We start from the raw sequence: 27,661 nt of genomic DNA on the forward strand, positions 1-27,661 counted from the left end.
GAGATGTTAGAATTGGCTCAGCTATTTTCTTAACTTCTCCCACCAAATCAAGTCATGTTGCAACTTAAACCATAATACCAACCATTTCACCTGTCAAACTTCAGTAGAGCATTTCACAAACCATCACAACACGGACTTACGTATTTCCTTCAGTCTTCAGTCAGCTTTTTTCTGGAGAGTCCTACAACTCTGATCATACTACTGCTTTTACTCAGACCCTTCCCAGTAGTATTCTTTTTGAGATGTGTGACTAAAAACAAATAGAATATTCAAGCCCAAAATGACAAAATGATTCCTTTTATGTGGTCACTCTTTTGTCTTCTCTAGCCAACATTAAGTACTTCCAGGACGAAGTACTTTCAGGGAAAGTGCCCACAGTGACTTTAAAACCACTTCCCCAGAATATAAAATGAAGATACTCGCGATTACAGCCCACTTAGTCAAGCCATTTTGCAAGAGACAAGCACGTAGACAGTGTTAAAGCCGTTCAGAATCCCAATGAAGAGCAATCTTTCATCTTCAGACAGACAACAAAACCCAGGTAATTTATAAACAGCCTGGCCAGTAGATTTGAAGAGAATTCTCACAGGCAATAAATACTGGAGAATCACAGAAGTGCTTTGTTTAAAATACTGAGAGTCAGAAAGAGGAAATTTTTAAATTAAGTGAGGAAGACTAATCCTCAAAGCTATTTTTAGAGTACCAGAACAGTGGATATATGTGAGCCAAAAGAATAAGAGAAATTAAAGTTATTGTAACACATCTACATTGTATCAATTAACTCAGAGTGGTTAATTATTCTAATCTCTGCTCTGAATCAAGAGCTAGTAGTGAGTTATATACTTTCATATAGAGGTATACAGAGGTTTAGATCATATCTGCTTACGAATATGCAGCTGTTAAAGAATATGAGATTCAGTATAGGACATCTCAAAGTAAAATGAATCCAAATAATCACCAAACAGGAAAGAATTTCATCCATCACAGAGGCAAAGAGTTTTTAGTTAAGGAGGGAAGATAGATGACTCGCAATTTAACACAGGTATTTACATCTTCAAGGAACTGAAGCAGTGCTTGTTATAATTAAGAAGCATAGCTACCCTGTTTCTAAGAAAAGGAAGAAATAAAATGAGTTGTAGGTAAAAACACTGTATCTGGGAGATTTCAAAGGGTAGACTAAGGATAAAAAAAATAAAAAAAATTGCTGGAGACTAGATGCTGCTCTGTCTAGGAAGAAGGTGCTCTACTGAAGTGCAGAATATGTATTTTTTTGTTTGTTTTTTTTTTAAAAAAGGGAAGCCTGACTGTCACCTTATCAGGAGAAGACAGCAACTAGATAAGACACCTCTGTGATTTAAGCTTAGTGTAAACAGATGACAGAATATAAACAATTTTTTCCACATATAATTCCATGAATATTCATAACAATTCCCTGTTTTGTGAATAAACATTTTCATTGAAGTTTATCTAACCTTCTGATGTGCAGCAACATATTGGGGTGCATATTCGAAACAGAGAGCACTCAAAAAAGCACTGTACTGTGAAACTATCAACACACTTGACAATCCAATATAATTTGTAATTTCCAAAGTTGCCCGTATTACACCTTTTGACTCACTGTTTCCAAAGCAGTGTCAATAAACTATTTAGATATTTTGCATGGGTTTAATGTAAAAAATAAATATACTTAACACTCTAAACCATCCTTTATTAATTTATTTCTGCCTTTCAACATAAGGAAGCCCCCAAGAACCCCTAGGATATGAATACACAGAAAGATGACAACTTCAATACCAATCTTTTCTTTACTACAGTTGTAAGGGTAATGAGATAATGGCAGTGATAATGCCATGTTCAGAAATACAGAGCTATTTTTTATTTAATCCTCCAAGAAATAGACCTTACACTAATAAAGTAATTTGGAAGTACTGAATGAACAAGAGAATTGCTATTAACTGAGGTAACAGTTTTCAAAAGTAACTAGGGTTGTAAAACACTTAATTCAAATTAGAAAATGTACTGCTCTATTTTTAGTTTTATGTTTTAAAGTGGTGTTATAGATTAAAAATACTCCACTTTAGCATTTAATTTTTTAAAAATGGAAAATATAAGGTGCTCCATTGTTCACTGAAATTTGTTTCATTACTTTTATCTCGGTGAGAAAATAACGTATATAACGTGCATATACACAGAAACAAACAGTTAAAAAAAGCCCATATACTACTTGTATACAGTGAGCTGCTAACTTGTAGATAGTTACTACTCAATTTGAGTCAGGTTTGATCATGACAAGCAGCATCTAGGCAGTCTTGATTAAAAATAAAATAAAAGACACATTTAACATCAAGGGAACTTCGGAAAACATGGACTGTACAATATATCTTTGAAGACAGGGTATGTTTTCCAAATATTGAAGGAGAACACCACAGCCCTGGACCATGCTGCAGATCTCACTCACTAAAGTGTTCTCCTGCTTGAGCATCATCAGTGACCCACAAAACCGAACAGGAAAGTGGATACCTATGGATGAATTACAGTTGGTGCACAAGCATTCTTGCTCTGTTTCATAAGCTACAATGGATACAGGCACTGAATGTAGCTTGTACTCCGATGTATGCAACCAGCTACTCTTCACTGTAAGAGCGTTAAAGCATTTCCACACTCTTCTCCAAAGTGCTGCAGTGAATCAAAACACTCAATTCCTTGTTGAGGAGGGAATCAAATTTCTCATACTCCTAGATAAATGTAAGTAGCACATTTGGAAAGTGATTGAGAGCATATTTTTCAACAGTATTATTTATACCACACCACAATGAGTACTAGGGAACTAGGAACAGGTGCATTTTGTCAGCCAAGAGTAATTATACTACAGTATGCAAAGCCTCTCTTCAATAGATTGTGCTAAAAGTACAAATAGAGCTCTGTTTAGCTCTATTTAGCTGCAACTAAAATTCTACCCTTTTTTACTTCACAGAATTTCTATGAACAAAATAAGGAACTTTATTATCCTTCCACATTCTCCACTCCTCTTCAGTGTTATTTCACTGCATCACTGTAGTCCCTGTTCAGGCATCCATTTTTTGCTTCTAATCTATACTTACAGTTTCTAAATTTAAGCCCGAAGTTTATCTTCAATATTTCTACAATGCATATTTGAGTTCACAAATATCACTGAAGTGACATTGTAAAAACAAGAAATATTTATTTTTGTTCTGGCTTTATGTATTTGATAAAAATGGCCAAAATGTTTAAGGTTGTGAGGTTCTGGGGTTTTTTTAGGATCAAAAAAGGATATATAAAAAAAAAGATTTTATTGAAAAATGTGGAAATGATGGCAACTAATCTAAGCCTAAATGATATCTCACTGCTGATGAGAAAGCAAAGTCTTAGACGGAGTACTTTATTTTACTATGAAAAGGACTGGGGCTTAATAGCATTTGTATCTAGAAGGAACTACTGGAGATTTGCCATACTTTTTTCAATTCAAAATGCACCTGATATCAAAATAATAAAAGCTACTATAAGTTTTCAGTTTCTTCAAGTGCTCCTTGAGAAACAAGGAAATGTACAGTCCAACAAGTGCAAGATGTGTCTCAGCTGCTGTTACTGAAAACCTCTCATCTTAATCTTGAGTATAGTATGTTCATGCTATTTGATCTCTACGAAGTTAGTGTTTTATCACAAACCAAAACCAAACAAGCAAAAAAACCACCAAACAACAAAACACCCTAAAAAAATTCACTAAAAATCCTAATCAAAACACAAACCACAAAATAAACACCTTTTTTTTTTTAAGTTATAAGGGAGAAGTAGGAACCCAGTTTTATCATGCTATGTATTGAATCCCCTTATGCAGTAAAAGCAACAGAAGGATGACTCAAACAATTTAAAAGCAAATTTACCGGATGATTTTTCAGGTCTAATGACAAAAGCAAAAACAAGCTAAAGGAAAAAAGAAAAAGAATACTTACAAATTTATAACCCTATCCAAGTGGTGTTTTGAGCAAAATTGCTGGCTGCTCTTGTCTTGCTTATACTGACTCTGTCCCAGCTGAACAAACCTACAAAAAGGAGTAAACAGGAGAATAAATCAAAGAAATAAAAGAACTATCCTCCAAAAACTCAGCAAATAAAAGAAAATGACACCAAAAAAATGAGTCTTTAAGTCATGTTATAAAGTCATTGATCATGATCTACCTCTCTTGTAAACAAGAGGGATTTTTAAAACTTTACAGTGGGTGCATGTGAGAACTCAGCAGCTCCTTTTAGCTTGAAACAGATTTGCCTATTAATTGGTGTCACCTCATATGTCACAGGATAGAAAGAGGCTCCTACGAAACAGGCAGCCCGCTGCAGTCAACTTCCTGTGTCTTTTCAAAGCAGTCAGATGAATAGCCCATGGGAAAAATCAGCAGAAGAGATAGAAGGTCTCTCTAGTTTCAGATTTAAGTCAGTCCTCAGCCAAATACAATCTAGTTTATTTTGCTGAAATGTTGTTAGTCCAGATCACTTATTTACAAGCACAACCTTTTGGGAGAATTTCCCCATCTCCAAATATTTGCTGGAAGCCACTGAAGATGGAAAATACTTTTATGTCTTTTTTTCTTGGCAATGACTTGGAGTAAAATTAAAAAAAAAAAAATAGTTAATCACTAATCTTATTCACTCAAACAGGAAAAGTCAGAGGGATTCAAATATGTGTACATGTAGCAATCTTGCACTCAAACTCAATTTGTTCACTCTCCAACACATCTGTGCTACTGAAAATAGAAGTAAATGTTAGTTGTGATTTAATACTTTTATTTTCTGAGGTGGAGGATTTTTCTTAATAGTTAGATTCCATTTAGCTCAAAAATAGTCTTATTGGTCTATTTCAGAAGTATTTACTACATTTTAAGAAGGGACAATTAACACTGCAAAAGTAATTGCATGGAAGAGTTTACAGAAGACAAATGAGCAATACATTCCTAAACAACTTATTGTGGTTTTTCTTTCTGCTCCATTCAGATTCTATACTGTAGAAACAAAAGCCACAGAAACATGCAACATCACTTTGGATGTTGAAGGAATAAACACTTACATTTTTAAATAAGAGAATTACAAGTGGAAATAAAGGTAATTAAGATCTAGTGCCACAGCTTACTACTGAAACAAGCTTAAAAAAAAAAAAGGCAAACTAAAGACATAAATATTTTCATTAATTGCTTCAAATTGTCTAATATTCTCAAACAAACAAGGCCTAAATTAACACAAGCAAGTTACCAGACATCAATAGGATACCATGCCCAGCTGATCTGCAGTGTATGTTCTCAAATTATTTGAGGGGCCTCCTGTCCCTTCCAAAATCAACTGATCTGTGCTTCTGTGATTTCTATTGATGAGAATTAACACAACTTATCTTGGCCATCAGTGCAAATGGGCTGAACAGATTCAAATTACTTTTTATTTGTATTTGCATATAGACTTAATATAGATCAGTTGATGTAAGGTAATTTAACCTGAGGTACGTTAAATCTGTGAGTCCCTGATGCTAATAAAGAAAAAAAATACATAACATGTCCAACAATGTCAAGTACAGTCAGGATCTTACATCTCCATTGTCCCTTATTACAATAATAGAAAACTGTTGAAGTGAGAACTGTAGTCATACTGTGAAATAAATTGCTGCTATTCTCAAACTATGTATATTATAATAAAGGATGTCAGTAAAACCTATACTTTCCACATAAATCAGCACATCAGACCATAAATAGCACTATGTCTTGTTAGCTGAAAGAGGTAAGGAATTTGTAATCGCTCTATTTTTAAAACCTGCATTGCTTGAGGGAAATGAAATGAATGCAAGCTTTTTTTTGTCTTGTCAAGGATACGAATAGGGAGCTTCAAAGGCCTCATGGAGTTTACAGTGCTACTGTAACAACAGACTGAATCTTAGTGCAGCCTAAGAAATGATAAAATGGGAAGTAGCTCTAATTCTGGACGTTATCACAGAGTTGCTCATCTGCACAAAATTACTTGTAGTGGGCATCAGCTTACACTGGGCCGTTTCCAGAACAACTGCCTGGTATACCAAAAGGTACTAGTCAAATTGGCCAGCTCTAATTCTGGACGTTATTACAGAGTTGCTCATCTGCACAAAATGACTTGTAGTGGGCATCAGCTCACACTGGGCCGTTTCCAGAACAACAACTGTCTGGTATACCAAAAGGTACTAGTCAAATTGGCATCCATTTTCCAGTGTTTAAAATAAAGAACCAAGGTTAGAGGTATAGGTGAAGTTAAACACTTCAGAAATAATGAGAAACATCCTCTTCCACCCTTTTCAAGTGTACCATCCTCAAATTACTCAGCATGTAGGAAACAGGTAGAAATGAGAATTTCAAAGAACTAAAGAGTGCAAGAGAAGTAGCTACTCCTAAAGAAAAAATAATGGAAAAAACACCTTTTAAAGAAAAAAAATAATGCTTTGAGAGGATCAATTAATGGAAAAAACACCTTTTAAATAAAAAGAAAAAAAATAATGCTTTGAGAGGATCAATGAACTAAGTCAGGATTAATCATCACATATTATCAAATGAGAAGATATCGTAGTGAATTCAAAGTTCCATCACAAATTGAAGAGGTTTCAAACATAACAAGGTAATCACTGCTATTACATACTAGAAATAAAAACACATGCACACAAGCCCATTTCAATGCATGCCTCACAAGTATTCACTTCAATATACACACAAGGGTTTTTCTGAGATGATGTATAGTTTTCTTACACCCCTCTTCTCAAACTCCATCAATTCTACATTCTAAGCAGGTGTTTGAAACATTGGTTTATTAAGCTAATATAACTGATTTGCAATCCTGGTGTCTTGCATTAGCAATTGCTGTCTTGGCAACAGCATTATAAGGCTTTAGGAATTAAGAGGGTCTTCAATTTGGATCTAAATTTCTTCAACTGATCTTCAGTACTGAATTCCATTATTCTGACTAGTTTTTAAAGAAAAAGGTTGCAGTTTAGGAAACAATCTCCACCACCAGGGACCTAAGTAAATTTTCAGTTCAGTTCTAGTTAATCTATAACTGAAATTATTCTAGTTCAGTTTTGGTTTAAATCAACAAAATTTCAAAAGGTTCAAATTAATTTCTGATTTAAGACAAAAAGAAAATTTGAACTGGTTTCTTTTTGGCTCCAGTGTTAATCTGTGATATTGAGGAGAGAATTTGAGAACAATAGTGTAAGTACACATTTTTTAAACAATGGCAATGCACAGACAGTGCTTTATATGGAGTTATGACAATTTAGAAAGAACATTCCTGATACAATGGAGTCACTGCCTTTCACGGGAGAAGCATACTATTAATTTGCTGATTGCTCTTGGGGAGCTGGCAGTTCAGGGCTCCTGTAAGAGTGGTGACAACTGTCTTGTACAGGATAAAGTCCAAGTGATCCTTGAATAAAAGCAGAAGTTTTTGTGTAGTTGGAGCTGGGAGGTGATACCTTGATGCTTGCCCATCAACTCTTACCTCCAGCTGCTCACAGTAAGCCAGCAGCTCCAAGCTCCTGAGGAGAGCCTGCAGATGCTGTGCAGCACACTGCCCCACATTGTAGCAGTTTACCTCAAAGTGTAGAAACTGAGTGGGAACTGGCTGAACCACCTGAGGAGATGTATTTTGTCTTTCACCGTGCTGTATCTTACTCATTTCCTGTATGTATGATTTGAATTCACAAAACCATTTACTAAGAACAAGTGGCAGCATGATGCTGCTCAAAACGCAGTGTGTAAGAGCACATTGTTACACATTATGGTTAGTGCTGTGCATATATATATATATATGCATGCATGCAAACCCACATACCACAAATATTTGCAGGTTATTATTTCATGAAACTCTGATAATGGCAAGGGCCAAGCTGACGTCTCCCTCTCCTGAAACTTACAGCACATACATATGTGACTTGGATATCCATGCTTCTACAGTGTGAGCTATTCTGACCGCTTTTCTCAATCTTTCTCCTCATAGTCTATACCAGATTTAGTAAGGGTCTCAAGGTCTCCCTGTAAAACCCACCATTTTTTATTTCAAGCTCAAAAGGGCAAGATGTTTCAAGAAAAAGGCTGAATATTATTCAGGAAAATTCTCGTTGAACATCAAAATTCACATAACTTTAAATTTGAGTAAAAGGTAACAGTTAACAAATCTCTATGAATAAGACATGTTAAAAAAAGACAACTGCTGTGGTTTTGTATACATTTTTATAAAGAGGCTTTTTCACTTATCACTGATTTGAATTAGCATAATTCAACATTTGAAAAATGCAGAATATCACAGACTACATAGCGTAGAATCATGGAACCACTCCTAATAGGGGATCTGCATATTAATTTCTAGGACTATATTAAGTGCCAGATATTTCTATTGAATCATCTTTCATTCGACTTAAGTTCCAAATTTTGCATTCAGAGACATCTGCATAACTTCCACTGAAATCAGAGTTGACAAAGACATCTGAAAACAGTTTGATTTTAAAAACAGAAGACTACATATATCCAAATATCTCTAAGATTTGTAACTTAAATAAGTTTAATCAAAGGCAGCACTTAGACAAGCTGTATTTAGCTAGCTCCAATTATCTTTTACTGATCAGCACTGGAAATTTATCTCACCTAGCGTATATTGTGAGATCATCTTCCGAAGGAACATCTGAAAGATTGACTCCATACACATCTTTTGTTGATTGCACTACATTCTGGAACATAAGAAGAAAGATTCAGACTGAGGAAACAGTAACAACATCCAAAGAAAAGTTTGCTTTCAAGCAAGGAATTTTTTCTAAATCTGAAAATAATTTCAGAGGTGCAGGCAAAACCAAACAAGTTTATCATACACACAGTAATCTTAGCTTGTGCATGTTTTGGTGTTTTGGTTTTTTTTAAATAAAAATAATTTATTAAAAATATTCTTAAAGCCATTTGTTCAACAAGGAAAGGATTCTTGAAAGATAACATCAGATAAAACAACCTATTAGGAGAATAAACTGTATTTATGGGACATATAATGAGGTAGGTATTAAATTCTGTTCTGTGTTGAAATTTAACATAGAATAAATTATATTCATTCAGAACACGCTCCCACATTTGCTTTCACATTTCCTGCTGTCAATTCTGAAATAATTACAAACTTCAGGTTGAAAAAAATTATTTTTATTTCATACGTTACACAATCACGTCAGTCAACTATAACAAGGAGCCTATGCACATGCAAGAGTTCACTACCTATGTCTCATGGTTTAATGGAAAACTGAAGGGCTTTACTGACAAGGTGCGTGTAACTGCAAGTAAGTCAACTATAAAAATAGCTTTCTGTTAGTTCAAAAAGATCCAAAGTAAAATAACAGCCTTGGAAAAATATGTCCTGACTGGAAGTATAGAAGCATTTTATTACTAACTTTTGTGAGATGTGAAAAGAAAGGAACTAGCTGTTTGGGTCAGTGTGTGTCCTCCCTCAATAATGATACGTCAGCAGCTGTAGAGTAGAGAAAAATTGTAAAATATACCAAAATTCAAATTTTCCACCAAACATCCAATCATTCTGGAATAACCATATTTACTCAAGAATGCGCCTAAAAATACAAGCTTACAAATATTAACGTTAACACACAAAAATGCACCACACTACTGTTTTTCACCCAAACTTCTAGTATTTTTGAACAATACTACACACAATCAATTTTCACAAATGAGAAAACAGTAAAGGGCAGACTGATACTGGTGAGAATGCTAGTAAGTTGTCATTTTAGCTAACAGAGACATAAAATGGATTATTTGTAAGCTTAGGCTTTTAAGTGCATTCTTCAGTAAAGTTCGTTTTTTGTTAAGCTTAACTTGACAAAGGAAAAAAAAAAAATATCTGAAGCATTTCTGTGGTTTACCAGTTCTAGAAAACAGATGCTTATTTAATCAACTAGATAAATTATCACCTTTTCCAGTCATAGTTTTTTTGTTTCTTGTTACATTATTCAGTTTACTCATCAAGTTTTGAAATTCTCCATTATAGGTCTTCTTTTTAAACTTTTTAACTATATGTGTAGAGACAACAAATAATTGCCACTGCCAGAAAAATAATTCCAAAACATTTATTGAAAAGCCTATATTTGATGCTCTACTTAGACTGGCAATGTAAAAACAATGCTTCACAAGCTAAATAAAGATCAGCTTGTGAAAATGTTAAAATCTAGTGTCTAACACAGTCTTTAAGATTACTAATTTTTATGTTTGGTTTCTGAACATAGTTTCCATAAATATCATGCCCTCAAAAATAATGTATCTAAGAGAAGCTTTGTACTTCTGAAGAGAATAAACAAGTTTACAATGGCTAGCAGACATTAACAATAACCCAAGTTGATTGCTAACATAGCAATTCAGCAAAACTGAATAGGTGCTTTTCAGTGCTGTAATTTTAATAAGCAATGTCACAAATTAAAAATGCAAATTATGACTAAAATTCATAAACAGGTGCTAATAAAATGGCAAATATTTCTTCATGTGCATTACTAAAAGAATCAGAATAGCTCACCCAATTGTAAGCCATTAAAATTCAATACTATCTTAAATCATATTTGGTGCTTACATGCATCTTTCATTTAAGCATCTTAAAAATCTAAAAAAGATATCTTAGGTCTGAATGTTGAAGTGTGTTCAATACACAGATGGAAAAACTGAAGTGAGGTAACTTGTGCAATGGTAAGAATTAAGAATAAAATTTCAGGTTGGGTTTCTGTTGTTAAAAAACCCTCTAGAAACAACCAGTCTTGCTTGAAAACATGTATTCTGTTCTTCAGAGATAACAGATAATTTTCAGATAAAATATCTTACATAAACAGAAATAAATGCACTTGTATTGCATAACAATTAATCCAAATTGTCCAAAATTAATACCACACAACTTCATAGTTATTTTATTTAAAATGTTTCATTAAGATTAGGAACAAAACAGTGTTGTACAGAAGGCTGAAAATCCATTATCTGAGAACACACAACCTTAGGCTAAAAACTGAATGGAATGAAAATTTGAATTGTATCAGAAAACGAGGCAGTTTTATTCTCTGTTGCCTATCAGGCACTAAATTTTATACTGACTAAGGTAATAAACACTGAAGTTTCTTCAAAAATGATAATGTGTACAAGCATACTATAACCATTTAAATAATAGCTGTGACTTAAAAAACCCCCCAAAAGAAAAAAAACAAACAACCCAAAACAACATAAGTATTTTACAAATTTGTGTAATCTCCATTAGCATATCTTTTTGCTAAGACATTTTCAGTGGTACCCAAAATGGGTATCTACAAGAAAGCATTTGAAGAAATGGTACATGAATTAATAAAATAGGTATTTCCATAATACTTTGTACAATTTAATATTTTCATTAAACTAGCACCCAAGGGTTTCAAACAGAATGGGAGTTATGCTAGCAAAAAAAGATTAATAGACTAAAACTGAGAATACATATTCTTTTCATATGACTGTGCATACATGATCTCACTATTGTCCTGCTGTTATCTTCAACCTTAGTAGCAGCAAAAGTAGCATAGGACCAATGTGACAAAATTATCATGCACATTTTGGAGTTAATTTAATTTCAATTTTTTTGAAATGTCAGACCACATAATTATGAACCAGCAAGTTAAAAATCTTGACATAAATCAGGTTGAAATTTAGCCAGATTGAACATTATTCCGTAGTTATATCCGCCTGAGTAATTGGCATCACTTAAAAGGAACAGATTTGTAATTGAAAGATGTGGTGCTCAAGACCTCGGATCCATTCTACACGTCTTCCAGGGGGGTTGCTCCAGATTAGCTCCCACGGACTAAATATTGATTAGGTAGGAAGATCAGGCACATTCCTGAAGAAGCATCTCCCAGTTTAGTTTCACCCAAAAGGAATCCCATTTGCATGCTGCAAGACCATTTTGTGATGCAAGCCAGAGCACGGTAAGGGATGATGATCAGTAGTGCACTACTGCTCTGAATTAACACACTAACGTAGATATGTTTTATGCTTAATATTACAGACTATACCTGACCTGAGTACCTTTCAAATGACATAAGTTTCCAACAGTACTTTTAATTTTTTGAAAATGTTATTTTCCATTGTGTTTCACTATTGCACAACAAGAATAATAGTTAAGTTTTATAACCAGTTTGCCAATATCTATGAAAGAAAATACACTGGAGACCCTTTTCACTTAATTTCTCAGCACTTGACCTCTGACTGTTCTATAATATTTTACTGATTGTTTTAAAGAAATGTGAATTTTAAGTTCACGATAAGCCTTCTTACCTCTGTGATTTTTGTATTATCTCCTGTATCAGTCACCTTTACTGGAGTTGAACGTTGAGAAACAGCACCTTCATCTTCTTTGTCTGTCCCAGAATCATCTTCAGAACTACTTGACACCGCTTCCTCACTTGGGGGTGGTGGAGCACTGGCAGCTGTTTTGCGCTGCAGCACAGTTTCTTCTCTATTACTTTTGTTCCTATTAGGAAAGGCAGTGTGTATTTAAGAAATCAGCAAGATATTAACAATAATATTTTAAATTTCTGGTTTTTATTACAGTCTTACTGGGGGAAATAAGTTTTATGCTCTGTAACAACTTATTGCTCATCTTTTTAATCCTTCAATTGATTTACTTTTCATCAATCTCTTCTTATTCCAGAACATTTAAAGAGAGCTCACAGGATTATGCCAGCTTTTCTCCACCAATTCTCTGACTTTTTACTAAATCCCTCCCTCAGACTAAATAAATAAAAAGGAATAAAAATTCATTGAGTCATATCATCTTTGGTTTAGATCTGGGAAAAAGTTTCACTTTCTGATTAACAATATTATCCACTGCACTTCCTTATTACTAGGTTCAAAAATCCTAAATCATGTCGCTTTTTTTCCCTTTCTTTTCCATACCTCTCCCCTCAACTTAGTTCTTTAATCAGCAACATTTCTTTGTGTGGCATGTATTCCTCACTCTAGAAATTCTATTCAATATAAAAAGCTGTTTTATTTGTAAGAATTCTTCAAGATACAGCATCTATATTTTTGTAGGCTAGCAGTGGGTTTAACTGTACAGGCTCTGAAAGGTACATGTTACTTCAGCCATCAGAAATTGTACCACCCCTACAAGCCCTACACTCTTCCCACTGGCCATAGAAGGGTATGTGGTTGCAGTTTCCTCTCAGACACTGTCACAGCCTTTCAGTGACTCTGGAGGAAGAGGAACTAGAAGGCAGGTAATGAATATGTTTATAGACAAATCAGTTCTGGAAATAGGGAAGAGCAACATCTCCTTGTTGAGGTGACTGTCCATATATACACTGACATTGTGCGTGACTTGCCCTAAAGGAAGACAGCAGCATGCTAAGAAAACCCCAAGACTGCGTATCCCATCCCCAAGGACATTAATATATCAGAATAATTCTTACAGCTAGAAAAAATGCCTTAGGGGAAAAACCAACACAGGTACATCTAATTTCTGACACAGCAGAAAGTGACATGTCCTTAGACTGAAATTTACAGAAAGTTATGAAGACACACTACATTCTTTTTAGAGAAAATTAAGGTTACCTTCCCTACTTTTCTAAACGTGGTAAAGGTCACAAGAAAAGCAATCCCTTCTGAAAGCTGGAGAATGGAGCGAGTAGTCAAACACTGGTAAGAGTGCTATTCTCACCCTGAACACATATTCAGAAGGCAGCCAAGATCTAATTGTCGTAGAGGACCAGAACACTTACAGATGAAAACAGATCACCAAATCCTCCAGAAATGTCACAGTAGATCAAGAGATGATGACAATGTGCAAGGCAAAGATATCACCTCTACCAAGGGCTAAATATGGGTAAGATGGAAGACTGAAGCCACCTGTTACCCCACTAAACAGCCAATGCATGGGAAGCCTTATGAGCAACACCCAGGGAGTCCTGGGAAACAGCTTTGATGCAGATGATTCTCTATCTTATAACAATCCCTGTAAGTAACAGTGAAGAGCTTGAAGCAAAGCGCCTGAGAAAAATGTATAATGGTCAAGGACTTAATGGAATACGTGGACAGAAATTATTTAGTCCAAAATCTGACATTATACCAAAGAAGAAAAATAAAGTTTATCCTCAGAAGTACCCATAAACTCACAATTCTTAGCAGAGATAAATTGTCTAAATGTTAAACAGTCTTTCTGCTTATTCCCAGGGAACATCAGTCGCATGAAATCAGATTCCATCAGTGATCAGCGTAGTCTGCTCTCAACAATTACTGACAGTGAGTTCCTCATTGACAAGGCACAACGGATGTTATTTATGAGACAGTCAAATTTTGTAGCTTTTAATAGAATGGCAAGTTTTCAGAAGAACTTGTAATGTTGTGACAGCACAGGTTTAGTCATTACTGATAAAAGGTTTCCTTCATATGAGGTATCTAAGAGAGAAGTGGTTCAGGAAGAGTCCCCACAGCCCTTGTGCGATACAGCGGATCCAACACAACAGTGGAATAAATAAAGCAACAAAGCAAGTCCAGGAGACAAAAGCAGCTAAATGAAACATTCATTTGTCCCAATAACTGTTCCTGAATTGTTTTATATAATTCTATCTACACATATTTTCAATAACATTTTTTTTATCAAAAACTATGCTCAAATTGGCATTTATTGCTGTTCCAGGATATGTTCTATTTATTAAAAATTTATTATTTTTTTAAATGACAACAATAATAAATGAATTCCTGTCATCTCCATTATGAAGAAGATCATTGAAGAGATGATCAAATTTTAACAGCCTCTACATCTTTATTCTAGATAAAACTTTCTCATAGGTTTCACTTAGAAGAGAAGAAAACAGAAAAGTCTGAATAAAGAATTCCCAGTGTCAAATAAAAATTAGATATGATTTTCAAGGCATACAATTCTACAGTATAACAACAATTAGTTTTTATTTCCTATGTAACAGAGAATAGCCTACACAGACACACACATAGAGTTTATATATTTGCATTACAATTTCAGTAATATTAAAGTAGAACAAAATTTCATATTTCAGACTTACCCCAACACTGATTTTCCAGTTTCATCAGGTTTACGAACAGTAAATGGACTTGGATCAATCCCCACATTCTTAGGCATAAAATCTCTGGAAAAATAGAAAGGAAAAACTGTTCATGAGCAAAGCTCCATGCATAAAATTTTTAAACTTTCTAAAAGAATCACCTCTAATATCTACCCTTGTACTAAAAAAAAAAAAAATCATTATAAAAAGAAATAATCAAGTTCTAACTTCATCATTACAAGTTAAAAGTCATGTAAATACAAACCCCCTAGGTATTAAAAAAGTTTTCAATTGCATTATTTAGTCCCATAAAACAGCTGCAATCATAATCACTTGACAAGGAGGGTAGAGCACTCCATTCCTGTGCTGAAGAAGCTGGGTAAATCAGCTACATTGTTTTCAAAACTTGCCAACACTCAAATTGGGTCAAAAAGCTACAAGAAGCATAATCTGCCTGGAAATCTTCAGCTAAAGCATGATTAAGATTATGCTTAGAATATCCAGATGATTGCTGCCGACATTTAATTCACTCCAAATCAACTCCCATTTAAGGATTTATAGTCCCCAAACCATCCCAATATACCGTGTAGAATTGGTCATTGCTAAGCAGAAGGTCTCATCAAAACTGCTCAACTCGTAAGGCCGGAAAAACTCATTGTGGATATCAATTTCCTCATCGTACTTGTGGAATTTCTTCACTGTCAACTTGTGTCTGTTTTCAGCACATGTCACTGGGGAAAAGAAAAAAAAAAATCTTTTTACTAACAATTAGTGAGTCTGCAAAAATCTAAACAGGCACTATCCTGCTTACCTAGTCACCTTACTGGGCATTTTTCTACAGTCATATGTCCTCTAAGACAAGAAAATATGATATGGAGATGATGCACAGCACATCTTTAATAAATATGCATTATCAACCACCATAATTTGATCTCCCTTCATGATAATTCCTAATAAAACATTCTCCATAGTATCCCAGAGAAATAAGACACGCTAACCACACACTGTCTTCTACAACAGGAATGTAAGCACCAGCATAGACTATATGTGTTAATAAGTAAGGGAGGAGGGGAGGGAAAAGTGTGCCCTGGCACATAAACATATGGAGGTCAGGTTTTATCCAATTAGGTATCTCTTGCATCTTGCTGTTGAAAAATCATAGCTTATGGAGGGGAATTGGGGGGGAGTATTTTCCCATCATCATAGAAACTTCCCCCCCCCACCCCAGATTTGGGATCTAAACCAGTTAAAGAGTACTTGTGACTAAAACTTCTTTTTCAAGATCCTCTGTAAGGCAAGGAGCAAATACAGTTCCTACCTTCGTCAAAAGGAAGAGGTAAATGCTTTAGCACACCTGTGGTCCACCAGTAAGTATAGCTGTACAGGAAAAACAGACACACAATTGATACAGAAGATTTGATCTCGTATCCAGTCTAAACATTTGCACGTAACAGTTACCCAATCATACAGTGTCACTTTAGTAAATATTTCTTTATCATTTAAGTGTGGAAGAAAGTCAAAAATTAACCACGGATGTAGGATTTCAACAGGCCCCTACTCTACTACTTTGCTCTCAGGCCATGAAATTTGAACATATGAAGCTCAATACAGGTATGGAGGAAGGATTTGTTTTGTTCCATTAAACAAAATACAATTCAAGTACCTACGTATACAGAACTGAAAATTAAGGTCTTAGTCTATAGAGAAGGTATTTATGTATTTATCTTGTTCTGATCATAAAAAACCCCAAAACAACCTATCAAACAAACAAAACCAAAAAAAACCCCAACAAACCAAACAAGCCATAAACAAACAAAACATCAACCATCAACCCCCACCCGTTACTTGTTATTCAGATCCTAAAATTTAGGAAAAGGGTATGAAGAACTGAAGGTCAATGATAATAAAACCAGATCATTGTCAAAGCAGCTGACTAGCTGACTTCTACACATAGAAATACATTTTGATGTGACAGGTGTCCCAAGAGCTGCACGTTGACATAGCTAACAGCAAAAATCAGGCCCTGCTGGAAGCTTATTCAGGAAAGGAAATCAAGCAACATTCATAAAATAAAGCATGCTTTATCTTTCATTTATGTTTACCTATTTTTATTTTCTCTTCTCAAATACACTTTAATTTCTTCTCTAAATTATTCTGATATTTCCTTCTATTTCATTAATTGGCATAATTCATTGATTTTTATTTCAAATCTGTGTATATTCACAGTACTGTAAGGGCTGTAATGAGAGTATTAATGCATTTATCTCCTACTCATACCAATGAAGCTATCTGGAGCAGAAACAATGGGTGTATTCCCATGCCCAGAGATAGACCAGTTCATGGGACTTAGCAAACGGTGCAGAACAGGCACTTCAGTTCCAAGAACTGTGTCCCCTAGGGAATGAGTTATGCCTGATGGTCACGTCTCTTCTTGAAGCACTGTATCAGGCCACGCTAGCAAGTAATTTTCTCCAGTGCCTGCATAAACTATGCAGACACACCCAGTTTTTCTGCTTGCATAAATGATAAATAATGTAGCAACAGAAAGTCTTCTTTTCCCATATTCACTGTTCTTTCATGTGAATCACAAATTATATAAAAGTATACAGAATGGTAGGGGTTGGAAGGGACCTCTGGAGATCACCCAGTCCAACCCCCCTGCCAAAGCAGGTTCACCTAAAGCAAGTTACACAGGACTGTATCCAGGTGGGTTTTGAGTACCTCCAGAGAAGGAGACTCCACAACCTCTCTGGACAGTCTGTTCCAGTGCTCCCTCACCCTCACAGTAAAGCTGTTTTTCCTCATGTTTAAGTGGAGCCTCCTGTGTTCCAATTTGTGTCCATTGCCCCTTGTTCTATCACTGGCCACCACTGGAAAGTCTGGCCCCATCCTCTTGACACCTATCCCTTAGATATTTATAAACATTGATAAGGTCCCCTCTCAGTCTCCTTTTCTCCAGGCTAAACAGACCCAGCTCTCTCAGTCTTTCCTCATAAGAAAGATGCTCCAGCCCCTTAATCATCTTTGTGAGAGGCAAATACAATATAGGAAAAGCACTGATAGTCAAAAGAAGTTTCAATGTCAGGAAACAACATCTTCCTTCACTTCCCATATCCTTGATTTCATTATTTCCTTTGCTGCTGTGCTCAAGGAATCCAGCAGAGGCACTGCAGAGAGAGGCAGGAGGAAGTTATACGAAGAACTCATCCAATAGTTTGGTAGAAACAAAAAATTACGTGGAAGAGGTTGTGTTTTTTTTTTACCAAACTACTTATTACATGAAGGTGTAATTTTGTTCACATGAGAAAACATTTTGGTTGTATATTGTAAGTGCTCAGAAGAAATTCTGGCCAGAATGAAAGGTAAAAGTAACGAGTAAATGAAGAACAGCAAGAAATTTTTTAAAAATTTCCATCTCATTTGAGAACAGTATCTGTGACAAATAAGAGACAGCTGTTTAACATGGTAACAGATGAAAGGGAGGCCAAGACATTTTTATATTTGTAATATATCAGCTGAATTCATTTTTGACATACAATAATGTTTGGAACCAGTAGACAATAAAATTAATGTTGCATGTTTCATGTGTGCCTGAACTAGCACTTGGCTGTGCAGCTGATATGAGCCAGCATCAAGAGAAGCCTCAGCAGACAATATAAAAGGACTGAAATCTAGAAACAGTCATATCACATGCCAGCTGCCATGATGGGTTAATGGAATAACCAGCCAACAGGGACTGAACACACTGTTTAAACACTTGCATTTTCCCCCAGGCAAAAATCTAAATGCAGATATTCAGATCTACCACTTGTCATACAGAGCTTTAAGATCCACAGAATGAACAAAGATGCAAATAGTGAAATTCCTAAGAGAGTGAATTTACTTAACAAGACTAGTACTATCCTTATTATTAAAATAGAATTATTTATTTATTTATTTTTACACACAGTATTTAAAATCCTTAGCACAATCATTCCACATTGCGAAGCACTCTACAATTGCTTTCAAATTTTTATGCTTTAGTTCTATTATTTTTGTGTATTACCGTGCAACTACAATGGAATGCAAATGAAGGAAAAGTCTTCAAAATAGGCTAGACAGGGCTGAAAGGAAGGTAGGAAGTAATGGGTTTCTTGGTATGCAGAGCTGCAGACTAAGTGCACTACACAGAAAAAGTAAACAAATGTTACTCCCATCACCTAATCTTAAATACAACACTGACTTAATAAATCTGGCCATCAAAAATACACCTGCATAGTGCTTAATGAGACAGTGGTAGCTGTACTTCAGTAAAATAGTGAAGCATTTTACACTGCAAGCTAGAATTTCACGTCTTTTTTTCAGTACAGGAAAATAACATACTAAAACAAATCCTTCAAAACTCCAACATCCAACATTTTTTGTAAACTCTAGAAGGTTATTTTTTAAAGTTTTTGTTAAAACTTAAAAAAAAACCCAAAACAAAAAAAACAGGCTGACCAAATTATTTGGTTAACAGCACGTATTTTTTGAATTTATCAGAGCAATACCAAACAAAAAAACAGAACAGCACAATACCTTCGCCTGGTTTGTGACAGACTGAGGGTGTTCTTGTGATGCAAATAAAAATCAGTGGGAAGTTCCCAGAGATGAGGTTTTCCTTCTGTAGGCTTGAATACTCCCAGAAAGAGATTGATCGAATCTTGCCTGTCTGCATCTGTCAGACAAGAGGTACACTTAATGCCAAAAACATTGCAGATCTCAAGCCCGTTCAGACATTTGCTTGTTTGATATGTTTGCTCCTCACAGACAGAGTGTGTATGTCCTATGACTTCTACAGTGACCTCTGGGCTTCAACCACCATAATGAAACTTCGTTTAGACCTGACCTTCTGCCACACTGCAGTGTACGTGGGGCTGGTACCAGTGCTGCCTCTTTGGTTTCTCCCACCGAGGAGCTGAGGCAGAAGCTTTGTTTAGAGGCTTTGCAGAAGTTAAGATCTCATGCTGTAGCTCTGTCTCTCATGTGTATGCATGAAGCATGTGCATGTATTCATGGATGTGCCAGGGAATCTGACATATCATGAGGAATTTACTGCAGTCTAAATAACAGAAGAATTATTTAATGAAACTAAACAGTATCCATACAATACACAAGTTTCCTACATCACACATAAATTACAAATTCTTTGGGTTTTTCTAAACAAAATGTAGTCAGTAAAATGATTACACTTCACAAACACCTTTTAATAATCTGGACTTTTTTTCCCTGTTGGCTTAAATCATCGATTTCTCTTGCCATATTCTAAGATTCACCAGACTAAATGAGGCAAGTGCTAAAATCCAGTAGTTACGTACCACTGTAGATGAAGTATGGCAAGAAACCTTGTTGTTCACTTACATCTTTAAAAGTTCTCTTGTTACCTCACCGCAGATAGGATGAGTTACAACAGATATGAAGAAAAGCTGGAGTCAAATGAGGGCTTGGATGAACCATGAACCATGACAAAGACAGCTTTGCAAGCAGAGTTGTACGGGCAGAGGAAGGCCTTCACATAGAAGATCTTCATATATGGGGGAATATGTGGAGAACTGAGCTCTATTTGTGCCCTGAGGAATTAGCAAGTAGAAAGCTCTTGTCTCCACTCGTTAGCACTTCAGTAATCATCAGACAAGGAATAGTTCAAACTAGCTCAATAGACAGTGTTACCTCTTCAGTTCTCTCCACATTTCAAAAAGAGTATTATGAGTTGAATGTCCCTTTAGGAACACATTGCAGCAAAAAGACATACTGAACTCTCAGTGTACCAGAAAGCAGGTAAAAAAATAGGCAGAATCCACAAAGTGGTGGTATGACAGCAAGGACAAAGTTGGTTCCTAGCCACCACCACTGTTTCAGTCAATATCTCCTTTTCCCCAGACTTCAAACATCTCTGCCCTTTGTGCAACATACAATATGCATTTGTCAGCTGCACAAGCAGCTGACAAATTAAGTGCTATGTAGAAATTTGGGGACAACAGGATTACATAAAAGTACAGTACAGAAGTGTGCATATGTCATATGTGGGGGTCAATATTTGGAAGTGAGACCTGTATAAACAGTCACATGGTGTAACAGGGCAAGGCATCAGGAAAAGGGAAAAAGGGGAAACCTCTTGATGTTGCTTAGCTCCCCTTCCCTACTTAGAGGTCCTTTCATCTGGAATCCAGCTTTTTTCTTCCTTTTCTATCCACTCATACTCCCTCCAGATACTTTTACTGTCCCTTCAGAGCCTCTTCCAAAAAGAAGAAGCTCTTCTTTCTTGCTCCTCACTTCCCCTATTTTCTTAAGAGGATCAACTTATAAACACTAACTCTTCCACACAGTAATACTCAAAAGCATATGTAGGTCCTCATGGTTTGCCGGCCGTATTCTTTCTGCAAAATAGTGTCACAGTTTAACCAAGACATAAGGAGAGCATGAGGAAGGCCAGGAACAGTTCAAAAAATTATATACAACTCAGTAAAAAGGTCTGAAAAAAATAAACAAAAACCCCCTTGTTGATGGCACTAAGAATTAAAAAGAAAGGAAAAGTCGCATGCAGTAACATGTATTCTTTCTTACTGTTAAGTTATTTAGTTAGTGGTTTAAAGAAAGTGCTGAACAAAACCCAAGAAAGCTCTCTAAGCCTAGAAAATGGATTAGTCCTAAAAAAAAAAAGAAATAATTAACATAAGCAAATAGTTTAAAATTGGTGGTAACTTCTGAAAGCTAAAGGCAGACATGAGCCTCCTTTGTTCATTTACCATTGTTTTACCTGCGAGGAACAGAAGTTATATTGAAATTGTTAAGCAAATAATTATAAAACAACTGAAGTAAAACAAGATAATTCAGTTCACAAACTATGTCACTACGTAAATGATAGATGCTAAAATGAAATAAAACTAAATTAAATTTGTTCTGTGAAAAACAGCTTGAGTTAAAACTCACACCAACTGAATTAACCAATTCATTGTCTGAAATGGCCTACAGCAGCAGTTCATTAAAGCATTCTTACCTTTCTTCCACAGCAAAAAAATGACTGCTGTTAAATGTTACACTGCAAAAGGACTCAAAACTCTTTCACATTTATTGTTTCAGTTGTACAGTTGTGTTTTTAAACTTAACAGACACTTATCAGAAAACATCTTTCTATTGTCTTACTTCTCACCCTGTAATTTAAAAGTAGGTGAAAGACCATAACATTAAAGATTCTTTGTGTATAAGTCTTTAAGCAGGCACAAACACATGCAAGTGACTGGGGAAGCAGGTAGTTAACTTGAAAGCTGACAATCCTCTCCCCTGTCTTACTTCAAGGGTTGAACAGTTGTACGACTTAATTTTGAAAAAAAAAAAAAAAATAAAATAAAATGAAAGCTTTTGTCTTTCTTTGAAACACTGGCCAGAGAAAACAGGATATTGAGCTTTTCAGATCAATTTTCTTATCTAGATAGAAAATTCTCTCTTTTCGAAAATAAATAAATAAGAATGTGTCAAATGCACTGTGGAGCACAGACAAAAGAGCAAACAGGTTTTCTGTCCTCACTGTTAGCAGTGAATGTTATAATTATGTACAAGCAAGTAGAAAGACTGCACTGATTTTTCAAAAGATACTGCAATGTACGTGTATACTAGCACATTTTTAAGACCATTTGAGAAAGCAGGAACTCATGGGGCCATTTAATTGAATTAGCCAAAAATAATCTACTGCTCTCAATCTGAGTTTGCAACTGCACTACATGACAAATTACTAAATCATGAGAGATTCAACTCAATTGGGACTATAACATCCCATGACTAAAAGGTTACAGCAATTAAGTTTCTTTTCATGCAACACTAAAAGGTAGCTTACTATGTCCAGTCCTGCTTGTGGATAAACAGATTACTCCAGATTCCAGAAGCTTATTACGCATGTTGCGACTCTAGTGCTGAAGTCTGCAATGTCACATTACTTCCTAAAAGGCATAAAAGCTAGAAGAATATTATTTGAAATACTATTCCCTAATTTCTCTGACAATTGTAAATGAAAGAAAAATGTTAGAATTCAACTAATTGGAATGCCTGCCAGAGAGGGTGTTGAAGGAACAACTCATTCTTAGCTGGATGATATTATTTTTTCTGGTACAACTCATTTGCTTATAACCAGAGTACTTTAAACAGTTGACTTCTCAAACTACACTGCACCCTCTATTTTTTTCAAATGCTAGAATTAAAAATATGCATGAAAAAAAGTCAGAATTTTTGTCTAAACTTGGAAGATTTTTTCAAGTTACCATAAAATTTTGTCCCATATTTTTAGGACAAAACCTTGGTTTTTTTCTAAGCTTCAGTCACTAACTTGATCCTGAAAACTTTTTTTTTAAATTCTTCACTCTTCTATTATATAGGCAATGTATTACAAATTTATAGGCACAGAAAATCTATAAAAAAGCTAAGCCATATATTATGAACTAGGATGAAACTGCACTCAAAGTTATCTTTCTTACAAGTCCAGTCTTATCTACTGGATCAGTACCTCCAGGCAAGTCATTTAACTGATACATGTCTTACTTTTTCTCTAGTAACTTAATTAGTAGTGATTATCCTAAGAGCTTTGAGGTCAACAGATGAAACCATTTTCTTAAAAGTGTAAATTATTTTTAGAATCATGTATTTTTTTTATGATAGACAAACAGAACAAGTGTGGCTAAATGATTTATTTCGGAGGCACTGTTAGCAGGCCACTTTTGATCTTGTTCTGAATCTGACATGGAGTATGACTTCAAGCAAATCACTAAAATTTTCTCTGTCTGTTTAGTAACGGCACATAAAATCCATAAACATTAAAAAAAGTTTCTCAGATCAAAACCACAAGGAAATGACAGCTCATGAACTGGCTAGCCCTCAGATTTTTATTTGTATTTTAAAGGATATGTGATAGATAGAAACAATAGTAAGTGCAGTATAGCAAATCGTAATCTTGTTCCCTGCTTTATCTCTGCTTTCTGAGAAAACCTCAAGAATAAAATGATCTCTCTCAATGTGCCATGTTAGCACGCTTGCAGATGCCACCTGAACAGGCAGTGTTGGACAGTGAACCTTGAAATTTCACCAAAATTAATCTTTTAAAGTTTCATCGTAAAAATGCAGTAAATACAACACTGAATACTATATTTCAACAATGCCATCTTCAAACACACAGAATGCAAAAGCACCAAATATTTGGCTCAAATGGGATCAAATACCAAAATCATAAGTAAATTGGGGAAAGTGTGCAGCACCTTTATGAAAGTTTAGTTTTTCCTATTGATTTCAGTAAACACTAACATCTGTTTGTGTATCCAGCTGCCAGTTTGTCCAGGTAACAAGATGGACTTTTAAAATTCAGTATTCTTTCTTCTTTTCATAACATCTTCTCCAGAACAAATTATTTTATTACTAAACACATGCATACCTTTACTATCCTTACAAACAGTCCACTTCTCCAAACGTAGATCTAGGACTTTCCTCAAGCTTCCACCTAACCATTTAAGTATCTGGCACAAAAGCGAACAGCTTCAGAGATTTGTTCCATCTTGTACTTATCAGTACAGGTGACACTGCAAGCATCTTCCCTTTGCTCATAAGAACTGATTAAGCTGTACCTTACTGCCACTGCAAACAATAAGAGACCGTATCACTGAAATAAACAAGCCCTCCATTTCTCATTCAATTTGGGCAAATATGATATATAAATTACATGAATTACATTCAGAAACAGTATTTAAATGCTGTGCTCTCACACTTTGTTACAGACACAAAATTGTCACTAACAAAAGCAATAACTTCAGCCAAAGAAACCAGAGATTACTGGAGTACTTCTAGCCAGTGTCCAGCTAGCTAGTTTACAAATTCACATAGTTTCTAAATAATTGCAGTCTACTAGAAAAAAAATGCAACTTACTTCCCTGGCTATGCAGCTGTTGTGAAAAAGAGTAATAAAGGACTGACACAATATTTAGAACACAATAGCTTCAATGTTTATCATCCTGACATGCCTTAGATTGTCCTTTGATAATTTTTTCAGATATTTCTCAAGACTTCTAAAACACTAAGCGGTTTTTTTTTCAGTTATTTCGCATAAGGTATGGCTCAGCATTTTCAAGAAGGTTTTTTCTTAGCAATGTTATCTAGAATAAAGTAGAACAGTATCAGTGACTGATACAAGCTAGTAAAGGAGTAAGCTAATATTTTACCAGTTATTTATCTCAAGAATAGCTTACTTACTTGGTGTGCCTTGCTTTCTAAATTTAATTTTGTCTTTTCTACCACAGATTCAACAGTTAGTAGCTTCTATTCATGCAAGAAAATTACACGCATTAAAGCTTGCTTTTTGTTTCAAGTTCCCAGGAACATGACAAGAAATACTCAGCTTGAAGCCTTCTACTTTTGTTTAGATTTAGATTTGCCAGTTTCCTTATATTCGTTGAAGCCCCTCTGTCCATTATTTTAACAGCCCTGTAACACCTACCTGCTTCCCTATTGATCTACAAATGTCACTGGTAGTTTCAGTGCTTCACATGTACATTTCCTAAATATTTCTTACATTAATTCACTTATCTTTTATCAAATATGGTTGCACAATACAACATGTATTTGCATAGGATATGATACAAAGACTTAACCAAATGAGAATACTCATTTGATATCCATCAGATTTTACTGAATTACTTGGAAATTACAGTATAAAGGACCTGTCATAAAATGATAGTACTGATTAATGAAACATCACAAGAAAGATGTTTTTTAAACAATGGCTTAAAAGAAAGCACTTAAAACCGAATTTACCTGAGAAAGCATTACTATAGTATCTCGAGAGTGTTTGCATAATATCTTTGGAATGTTGAGTCCATGGAGCTATCTTTCTATAGGTTTTTACTCTGTGGACAAGCTGAGAACCTCCATATTGCAGAGAAAGCGTGTCTCCATGATCTTCATATAATTCCTCAAATAACCTGAAGGAAAAGCAAATCGTGACATCTATTAAACTGTTGAAAAGAGGTTTTAAGAGAAAAAATAATACAGTTTTATAATAAAGTCTTTCTGTTTAACAATCAATATGTTTCCTTCTCATAAGTACTTCTGACAATTAAAAAAACCCAAGTATTTCATTAAAATGTGCTATTAACTTACAAACACTGAGATGTAAAGGTACCTCTCTATTCTTTAGTTGGAGGAATATGTGGAAATTTTATTCATATATAATAATTACTAAGAAGGATTAGACTAAGATTTTCACTATTTTATAATATATCAGAATGCATTTATGCTACAGAACATGCACGTTTGGAAATTCAGGGAGAAGATTAACATGTCCTACTAGCCCACAAGGAGAATATAAACTGTATGCCTTCACAAACAAAGGTATTTTGAACACAGTAAATGGGACAGAACACGCCAATATCTCAAAGCTGTATTTTCTGTCAAGTTCATTGGGAATTAGGTTAATATAGCTTTCAAAAAATCTTCTTAGTTATGATAATGATGGTCAAAGGTACACAACTTGTAAGAAATGTGAAGGACAGTCAGATACCATTTGCTGGGGCTGGAAAAACATGATGTAAGAAGGCAGAAGCAGTCAGCTTCTAAGATGAACAAGGAGAGCTGTCTAAAAGCAATACAGTCCTCTAGCATCAAGTAGTTGACAGTAGACTCCAAACTGACAGCAGTCCAAATAACCCCATCGATGACAAAACCAAGACAACAGTTTCAGAAAACAATGCTATCCTAAGGAGATGATATCCAGTCTAAAAGATAACAGATTGAAAAGTGCTTCTCAGAAACAGAGACTATAGCCTTGCTTGAGCAAGACAATGACAAGGATGATGTCTTGCTGAAAGAGGCTGAAAGTGTAGCTGAGGTAAAAAAAACAAAATAGAACAAAACCAACCAACTGAAAAAAACCCCCAAAACAATCCAACCAATAAACCTACAGAAATGTATTTCACATCCAAGACACAGTAACTCAGGCATCTGCATGTGATACACTATAATATCTGATAATAAAGTCCTTAAGGAGTCGAGAGGAGCGTAGAAACAAACAAAACAACAACAGCAATACCACACCCACCATTAAAAAAACCCCTAACAACAAAAGCATTCTTTTAAGAAAGTTTCCAATAAAGGGACGGTGCTGTGTAAGTTATCCAGCAACTGTCTGACAGAAGTCCTCCTCAAAAGGTTCTGGATAAACAACACTTATCTGAGCAGCAAATCTATTTCTGTGAAAACAAAATGGCTGTCCAGCAAATCTTCTGCCCGCAGTCAAGTATGAAAAGCTCCATCAGGAAGAAACAGATGCTTATTAACTTTAAAAAACCCAACAACACAAACAAAGTTAAACCCCAAAAGCCACTTTCCTCCACACAAACTGCTAAGAGCTCATGATGCCACATACGAGAATCTTCTGTTTGTTGCTTTGGTTTTGCTTTAGTTTGGGGTTTTTTTTAAAACAAGGGGAAAGAGAGCAATCCTGGTCAGCTAGAAGTTAAAAAACTGTTTGAAGACAACAACTGGTAGGTAAAAGGAAAATTTCAGAAATTTCCTAGTCAGCCACGGGGGATT

At 35.2% G+C, this 27,661-nt stretch overlaps 1 protein-coding gene across 1 annotated transcript in view; it reads right to left on the minus strand.

Annotated features, from left to right (window-relative positions):
- Positions 1-27,661, minus strand: part of FIG4 (FIG4 phosphoinositide 5-phosphatase) — a 50,311-nt gene that overhangs the window by 7,603 nt on the left and 15,047 nt on the right. Inside the window, exons 10-17 of the mRNA XM_010165273.2 lie at positions 25,886-26,052; positions 19,640-19,778; positions 16,401-16,459; positions 15,666-15,813; positions 15,083-15,166; positions 12,339-12,534; positions 8,661-8,743; positions 3,972-4,061 (exon numbers count right to left, since the gene is read on the minus strand). Coding sequence (XP_010163575.2) covers positions 3,972-4,061; positions 8,661-8,743; positions 12,339-12,534; positions 15,083-15,166; positions 15,666-15,813; positions 16,401-16,459; positions 19,640-19,778; positions 25,886-26,052 — 966 coding nt within the window. The remainder of the gene's footprint in view (positions 1-3,971; positions 4,062-8,660; positions 8,744-12,338; positions 12,535-15,082; positions 15,167-15,665; positions 15,814-16,400; positions 16,460-19,639; positions 19,779-25,885; positions 26,053-27,661) is intronic.

The sequence above is a fragment of the Antrostomus carolinensis genome, unplaced genomic scaffold, assembly GCF_000700745.2.
Source record: "Antrostomus carolinensis isolate BGI_N321 unplaced genomic scaffold, ASM70074v2 scaffold13883, whole genome shotgun sequence".
Lineage (NCBI taxonomy): Eukaryota > Metazoa > Chordata > Aves > Caprimulgiformes > Caprimulgidae > Antrostomus > Antrostomus carolinensis.